Consider the following 9212-nt stretch of genomic DNA (forward strand, 5'->3'; position numbering starts at 1 on the left):
TTTGTTGATTTTCTTCTTTAATTTCGGACATTCAGCTTATATATGACAAAATTTTTCACATTCATAGCACCTTCCATCATTTTCATTTGATGGCCTTTCTTTTCTGGTAAATTGTTTACCTTTTTTTCCTCCTCTGGTTCTTCTCATCATATTTGATACTACCCTAGATAGCATTGCTATGTTTTCATCTTGCTCTCCTCCTCCCTTTTCCTCCTCATTCTCCTTCTCCTTCTTCTCTTTTTCTCCTTCTTCTCCTTCTCTTTCTACTTCTCCTTCTCTTTCTTCTTCTTCTTCTTCTTCTTCTTCTTCTTCTTCTCCTCCTCCCTCTTCTCCTCCTCCTCCCTCTTCTCTCCTCCCTCTTCTCCTTCTCCTCCTCCTCCCTCTCTTCTTCTTCTCCTCCTCCCTCTTCTCCTTCTCCTCCTCCTCCCTCTTCTCCTCCTCCTCCCTCTTCTCTCCTCCCTCTTCTCCTTCTCCTCCTCCTCCCTCTTCTCCTCCTCCTCCCTCTTCTCCTTCTCTTTCTTCTTTTTCTTCTTCTTTTTCAGTCTCGGCTGCAGTTACCTTGAAAGCTACATTTTTTGTTTTCTCTTCTAGTGCTCGTTTGTTTAGATAAGTCTTTTCAAATTCTATGAGGTCTCCTCACAATTTATCATGTGGCATTTTATCAAGATCTTGACATTCTAAGGCAATAACCTTAGGCTGCCATGTTGTAGGTAAGCTCCTGAGTATTTTTTTGGCTTGTTCTCCGGTTTTAATGGAATTAGTTCTTGTCCAAAAGTTTAAAAATATGACAACTTCTTATAGAAAAAAATATCAGCTTCAAAAGGAATACTGGCATACTAAGAATAAGCTAAAAATTAAAGTATCACTTGTCACTTTAAAATCTTTTTTTGGAATGATTTCTGTATTCTGGGCTTTTGCTTTATTAACTTTGTATAAATTCAGCAGTAAAGTATTGGACATTCTAATTTCAATTAGTTCAATTTCATCATCTAAATGAAGTGCTAAGAAAACTTTACTAGAACTTGCTTTGTCTTGTTTATTGAGGCGAAGTCCTAAACATCATTGATCTAGAAAATAAATCCCTAATTAAATAAATCCCCAGTATCCCTATTTGAGCCATTATACAAATTGCTTGTTCTTTCAATAAACCTATTCGTACCATGAATTTCACTGACCCATTTCAACCTTGTATTGTATATTTTAACAAGAAAAAATTTCGCTTGCATACGCTTGTATATGAATATAAGTTCTCAGGTTCATGTTACTGCACTAGAAAAGTTGAAGAAATTCAGGAACTCTAAACTTGAAATCAATATATATATATATATATATATATGAAAAAGAAGATGAAAAGACTCATCTAGTACTTATTTCTCTAAATATGTGGGAAGACTAAAGTAAAGGATGGAAGCAGATTAAATATATTTGAGATCCTTCATAAACGAAAATTTCCTCAGTCACTAAAATGTATCCCTAATATCCAACCAAAGCACTCAGCCTATGTTATAAGCTAATAAAAGTCCTACAAGATTCTATTATCAGTGTTAGTTTATATTAATGGTGATCTACAAACCAGGCAAGCTTATAGTCGTTTGACAAACTGTAACGATCCGGCCGGTCGTTTTAAGTGTACTAGCCTCGATCCCCTATTTATTGCCTCCTCTATGTTATATTATGGTTATGTGACTTGCCGGGGTTCTTGGTTTCGGGTTCAAAAAAGTTTCAAAGTGAAATGGGACATATAGTCCCTAAGTTAGAGGTTTAAGTTGTTAGAGTTGACAGTGGTTTGACTTTTATGAAGACGACACCAGAATGGAGTTTTGACGATTTTAATAGATCTGTATGGTGATTTTAGACTTAGGAGCGCGACCGGATGTGGATTTGGATGTTCATAGGTCGTTTTGGCGTGAATTGGCGAAGATAGGAAAATTAAGGTTTGGAAGATTTGGGAAGTTTGACCGGGAGTTGACTTTATTGATATCGGGGTCGGATCCTGACTCCGAAAGTTAAAATAGGTCCGTAATGTCAATTATGACTTGTGCACAAAATTTGAAATCAATCGGAGTTGTTTTGGTATGAATCGCCATTAGTTTTGGAATTCAGAAGTTCACAAGTTTCTTAGGCATGAATCGATGCGCGATTCGTGATTCTAGTATTGTTTGATGTGATTTAATACTTCGAGCGTGTTCGTATGATATTTTAGGACTTGTTGGTATGTTTGGTTGAGGTCCCGGGGGCCTCAGGTGTAATTCGGACCTTGTTCGGCACATTTAAGAACCTTAAGGAATTGCTGAAGTTCTGTTTTTTCTCAGATCTGGTTTCTTTCTTTGCATTCGCTAAAGGTTTCTGGGGAGGCATGTGAGGTTGTTCTTCGCGTTCATGAAGGTGGACACGCGATCGCGAAGGTAAGAGAAGTTGTTCACCGCATTCACATAAGAGGGGTCGTGTTCGCGTAGGTCTGGCTCAATGTGCATCGCATTCGCGTGGGTTATCTCGCGTTCACAAAGAGGATTTTGGCAGCTGTGTATTTTTGTGCATCGCGAACGCGAGGCAGATTCCGCGTTCACGAAGAGTAAATAACTGAGCAGCAGATTTAAGTTTCAAAATCGAGGGTTTATTTCATATTTCACATTTTGGATTTAGAGAGCTCAGTGGGATGCAGATTTTTGGGAGATTTTCAGAGAGATTATTGGGGTAAGAATTCCTAACTCGATTTTGGTTAAATTACATGAATCTATGGTTATTTTTATCATCTAATTAGGGATTTGAGTTGGAAAATTAGAGAAAAATGGTAGAAACTTCTTATGCTATAAATTGAGGATTTGAAAGGCGATTTGAGGTCGGATTTGAGGAATTCTTGTATGGTTGGACTCGTTATCAAATGAGTGTTTGGATTTTGAAATTTTGGCCGGGTTTCGAGACACGGGCCTGGGTTGACTTTTTGAGTTGACTTTTTATTTCTTTGTAAAAATCGTAACTTTATTATTCGAATTAGTTTCCTACAGTTTTTATTTATAGTATGAAGTTATTTTGGCTAGATTCGAGTTGTTCGGAGTTGGATAATCGAGGGAAAGGCCTACTATTGGATGAATTTAGCATGATTTGAGGTAAGTGACTTGCCTAATCTTGTATGGAGGAAATTCCCCTTAGGATTGGTGTTGTTTGTGAAAATTGTGATATGTGGAAGCCGTGTACGCAAGGTGACGAGTGTGTATACAGGCTAAATGTAAACATTTCTGATTTTAGCTATGTAGATTCCTTTCATGCCTTAATTGAGTTATCTTAACATGTGATATTAATCATTCTTAGTCTGTTTTCACATGTCTACTTGTCTTACTCTCTAATATGCTAATTGCCCTACATGTTTAGTTTAAGTTCTTTTTTTCTTTATTCCCTATTCATTGCTTAATTGTTGGACTCTTTTCTTGAAGTTGTTAAGTCGTGGAATATCTTTTTGTTGAAATTGATAATGAGATATAAAGGTCGTGATTCACATTGAGTCAAGTATTAAGTTGTGAAATACCATTCTGTTGAGTTGTTCATTTCGGTTGTTATTTGTTGAGACTCTTATGTACTTTGTGGTTGAGTCGTGGGTTCTTTACTGTGAAATTACTGTTATTGTTTGGTTTCTCTGGCAAGTTGTGATATTGGACACTTGAAGTGCGATCTGTGATATGCTGTGATATTGATACATATGCGGTGGTATAAGGTTTTGGGGTTGAAACACATGCGGTGAGATAAGGTAGGCTTGATACGCGTGGATAGTAAGGGAACTACTAGAAGTCATGCGGTATGATAAGGTGGGTAAAACACAGGATACTATTTCGGGAAAATAATTTTTAAAACTGAATGTAAAGGCTCCCGCGGTGATATAAGGACAGATTGTTATTTTGTTCTTGTGATTTGGGACTACGAGGCAGTACCTCAGTAGTGACCCTTGTTGATCTTTCTCTAATTATTGTACTTTTCTTCGGTTGCTTTGTTTCCTTTCGTGATGTATTATTTGCCTTGATTCTGTGTAGCTAGCTCTTGGTTTATTCCTTACTTGTTTCATTTCCTTGTCATTATTATTATATTGTTAAATCTTCCGTCCTATTTTTTATAATTTCCAGTAAGGCCTTGACCTGACCTCGTCACTACTCTACCGAGGTTTGGCTTGATACTTACTGGGTACCATTGTGGTGCACTCATGCTACGCTTCTGCATATCTTTTTGTGCAGATCCAGGTACCTTCTACCAGACCGGGCGTTAGTGAGTAGAGTCCGTGCATGGAGATTTCAAGGTACACCTGCCAGCTTCCGCAGGCTTCGGAGTCCCCCTCCACCTGGGTTATTCTACTTCCTTGTCCTTATTTAGACACTATTGTATAGATTTATTCAGTATGACTTCATAGAGCTTGTGACTTATATTTCGCCGGGTTTTGGGAGTTGTACATTGTTGAGTGGCTGATTTTATTTTATATCATTGTCGAAGTTTTGAGGCTTTTAAATCATTATTACAATCATTCCGCATATTTGTTAGTCTTACCTAGTCTTAGAGAACAGATGCCGTCACAATATCCTATGGTAGAAAATTGGGGTCGTGATATAAACACTATTTTATGATTATTTTGAATAAAGTTGATTGATGAATATTCCTTTATGTAAAAGGTGACTTAATTTATACAGTGAAATAAGGACAAGGACAGTGAGTAAAGAATATTCATTCTAGAAAATTTATTAAAATGACAGGAGAAACAAAATTTCGGCAAATTCAAGGGAACCCTGTATTTACTGATGTAATGATCTTTTCTCTGTAAAGGAGGAACTCATAAATTTCTTCGAGGACAAAGAAAAATCTAGGTGTAGGGGTATTTGATAAAGATAAAAATATAATAATACTATGCATAAAGTTAATTGTTATAATATTTTTTTTTATGGTACTAATCTTCTATATGCGTTGCAGAAATAATAAAATTTGGAAAAAATCAACAATTCACTACTTGTCAACATTTGGACTAGAACGAAATTAAAGATCAGAGATTCATATGTGGACCCCATCGTATAGAAATGAGCACATGGAGAAAATGAACAAAAAGATTGAAAGTATGCACTTCAAGCAAGTAGCGTTGGTTACTTGTCTATCACGACTCAAAATCCAACTAGTCGTGATGACACCTAACTCAACCTCCTAGGTAAGTCAATTAATAATAATCCAATTCAATAAGATTTACTGATAGAATAAATGATGAAATAACTAATCTTTTATACACTTCCCAAGGACTGGTAGTACAAATCACGAGTTTCTAAGATTTAGAGTTAACAAAGCTGGTATGAAATAAATACATCATCTATTTGAAATATACATGAACAGATTAATAATTATAAAGATACCAAGAATAAGAGGCAGCTATGACCGGAATGTAGGTACATCTTCAAGGCCAGCTCCCACCATACACAACAACATCAACATCAGAAATCTGCACGTAAGGTGTAGAAGTGTAGTATGAGTAAAACCGACTACATGTACTCAATAAGTAACAAACCTAACTTTAGGTTGAAAGTAGTGACGAGCTTGAACAACGGTCAGAGTCCAACACCAACAACCAAGAATAACTCGTAACAATATAATAAAAACAGTACAAATAATACTTAAAGATATGAAGCTCAACTCGTTCATAGTCACGAAAAATAGGCATGCTTTTTAGGTATAACAGTAAAATCCAAATCTTTCTCCGAAGTCACCAAAATGTGAGTATGTCAGAAAAACTGTAATTTTTTCCAAAACTTTGGCAAAATACATAAGTTGCCACCTAACCTATGGCCCAAATCCCTGTTACACACTTTCTGAGAACGAATATTACTTTACATACCGAACCTTTCCAAAGTGTATCTAAGACACACTACTTTTTTCTTAACCAGTTTTTCAGAATATGTGTAATATCACTATCACGACCCAAACTCCCTCCGTATAACGTCGTGACGGCACCTAGTCTCTACGACTAGGTAAGCCTAACAAATTACGGAAAATAACAAAACGAAAGTAAAACTTGGCAACTAACAGCAATAGATAACTAAATAACTAGTAACAATGCCGCTCGGTGTGTACAATAACCAATACTCTATAAATACACAGTCTTCCCAAAATCCGAAACATCATAAGTTACAAGCTACAGAAGGAAACTAGTATCTCTATACACTAGAGTTTAACAGAAGAAGTACATAAGGTAAATGACATAAGAGAGAATAGAGGGGGACTCCGAGGTCTGCGGACGCGGTAGATGTACCTTGAAGTCTCCGTACAACAGCAAGTACTCTCAGCTAGTAGCAGGACTGATAAGAAGTACCTGGATCTGCACACAAAAACATGTATAATAAGAGACTAGAATTTAACAAAAAGGAAACACAGCAATGCAACAATACAACACACATGGGTAAACATCAAAGGATTCTCCCAAGATACCGTCTCGTAGTCCCAAAATAAATATACAGGGAGAACTCCCGAGGTACCGCCTCATAGTCTCAAAAGTAAATATGCAGGGAAAACTCCCGAGGTACCACCTCGTAGTCTCAAAAGTAAATGTGCAGGGAGAACTTCCGAGAAACCGCCTCGTAATCTCAAAAGTAAATATATAGGGAGAACTCCCGAGGAACTGCCTCGTAGTCTCAAAAGTAAATGTGCAGGGAGAACTCCCGAGGAACCGTCTCGTAGTCACAAAAGTAAACACACAACTCAAACCGATAATTACAATAGTTAACAACAAGATTTCTACAGTTATACTGATAAAGAATAAGGAAAATTAACAGGAATCAACTAGGCATGCCTCACAGAGTTCAAATAAGAAGTTAAAGCATGTATACATGCCATATTAGACTAAACAAGATGACTACACATATTGGAATAGCTCAATTAAGAATGAAAAACATACTAATACTTATTTAAACGATATAACTCAAATTAAAGGAAAAACTGGTTACTACTCAGTAAAATAAATCGGGGTTTACAACAAATAGCCCGTGTACGTACTCGTCACCTCACGTACACGATGCTCACATATCACAACAGTACCAAATCCTAAGGGGATTTCTCCCACATAAGGTTAGGTAAGCCACTTACCTCGAACCAAGCTCAATCAATCGGTAACAATGCCTTTTCTATGAATATCCGACTCTGAATGGTCCAAATCTAGCCAAAATCAATTACATACCATAAATACAACTATAAGAAACTAATTTAATTAATGAAATCGAAGTTAAAGCAAGAAATTAGAAAATTGCCCCAAAAATTGACTCGGGCCCACATCTCAGAATTGGGTAAAAGTCACAAAATATGAACACCCATTCACTCATGAGTTTACTCATACCAAAATTATCCAAATCCGATGTCAAAATCCCATCAAAACCCAAAATCTTGGTTGAAGAACTTCTTTCCATTTCCCCCAAATTTTCACCCCAAATCCAAAATTAAATGATAAAATTAATGATAGATTAGTGGGATATAACCAAAAATAAGTGAAGAATCATTACCCAATTGATGTCTCTAAAAATCCCTCAAAATCTCGTCCAAATCCGATCTCCCAACTCAAGTTTTTGATAAAAATGGCAAAACCCTCGTTTTTGAAATGTTATATTCTGCCCAGGCATTTCCTTCTTCGCGAACGCGGCCACACCCTCGCGTTCGTGTTGAACAATTAATCACTGACCAAAATCCCTCATTCGCGAATGTGAGTGACCTCTCGCGAACGCGTGGCTTCCAATGCCTGCTGCTTCGCGAACGCGATCTCATCTATGCGAACGCATAGATCAAAGCCTTGGGGTCCCAGTTGCTCTACTTCCTCTACGCGAACGCGATGCACTGCTAAACAAACCTTCGCGAACGCGGCCCCCACTTCGCGAACGTGAAGAGCAATTCTCCTCCTGCCTCCAACTGCTCTTCACGAACGCGGGACTCCACTCGCAAACGCAAAGAAGGAAACCAGAACTGGGGACATCAGAAAATCTGCAATTTCTCACAAGTCCAAAAAGATCCGTTAACCACCCGAAATCAACCCGAGGCCCCCGGGACCTCAACCTAACATACCTACAAGTCCTAAAACACCATACGAACTTAGTTGAGCCCTCAAAATACATCAAACAATGCTACGAATCACCCTTTAATCCAAACTTAATGAACTTGAAACTTCAAATTTCTATAACCGATGTTGAAACCTATCAAACCATGTTCGATTGACCTCAAATTTTGCACACAAGTCATACTCAACATTATAGATATACTCCAACTTCCGAAATCGGAATCTAACCTCGATGTCAAAAAGTCCACTTCTGGTCAAAATCTCCAAAAATTCGACTTTCTCCATTTTAAGCCTAAATCAGCAACATACCTCTAAAACACAATCCGGACACGTCCCTAAGTCCAAAATCACCTAACGGAGCTAATGGAACCGACGGAACTCCATTCCGGAGTCGTCTTCATACAGTTTTGACTATGATCAAAATCCTAAGGCTTAAGCTTCCGTTTAGGGACTAAGTGTCCCAAAACACTCCGAAACCAAAAATAAAACCTCATAGCAAGTCACATAAGCAGAAAACGATACGGGGGAAGCATCTAATAAGGGATCAGGGCTATTACTCTCAAAACGACAGGCCTGGTCGTTATAATCACGCACCAATCAAACAGTGACACATGTCATTTAAAAATAAAATAATTAAAATTACAGTTATACCTCTTATCTTCCCCATCTAAACTACCATGGTTGTCTTCCTCCTCTCTTCACCATCAAACACCATAGCCTATTCCTTCACCTTTTACTTAATAACAAAGCCACCATTAACTAACAAAAATCACCAGAAAACACACCCAAAACTCCATATTTTTCCATTGAAATTGAATCAAGCTTTAATGGTTGGAAAAAATTTCGAAAAATTCTTGCTTCCGGAAAATTCGACTTCGCCATGGGTAAAGCTCAAGTTAAGCTTCTCTACAAAAAAAAAAAAAAGAAAAAGATCTTCTATGCAATGTTCAGGCAAGCTTTTGGCGGAGCTACAAAAAGCTTTAACTGCTGAATCTAATCTAAATTTCTTGACAAAAGATCTAGGGAAAAAAAACTAAAAACTAATCAACGAGAAGAGATATGAGAAATCGTGGTATGTCTATTTGAGAAGAAGGAGATCGGGTGGTGGAGCTCAAGGAGTAGCCATGGCAGAATTTAAAATATTAAAAAACTAAAAAAATTG

The 9212-nt window shown here is 37.4% G+C and overlaps 1 protein-coding gene across 1 annotated transcript; it reads right to left on the reverse strand.

The window, feature by feature from the left end:
• Positions 1 to 36: 36 nt before the first annotated feature.
• LOC138902271 (uncharacterized) lies at positions 37 to 1179 on the reverse strand. The gene is made up of 2 exons (XM_070190116.1): positions 1176 to 1179; positions 37 to 635 (listed from the first exon to the last, which is right to left on the reverse strand). Exons 1-2 carry the CDS (start codon positions 1177 to 1179, stop codon positions 37 to 39), a joined length of 603 nt encoding a protein of 200 aa, XP_070046217.1.
• Positions 1180 to 9212: the final 8033 nt, after the last annotated feature.

The sequence above is a fragment of the Nicotiana tomentosiformis genome, chromosome 12 (genome assembly GCF_000390325.3).
Source record: "Nicotiana tomentosiformis chromosome 12, ASM39032v3, whole genome shotgun sequence".
NCBI classification, from domain to species: domain Eukaryota; kingdom Viridiplantae; phylum Streptophyta; class Magnoliopsida; order Solanales; family Solanaceae; genus Nicotiana; species Nicotiana tomentosiformis.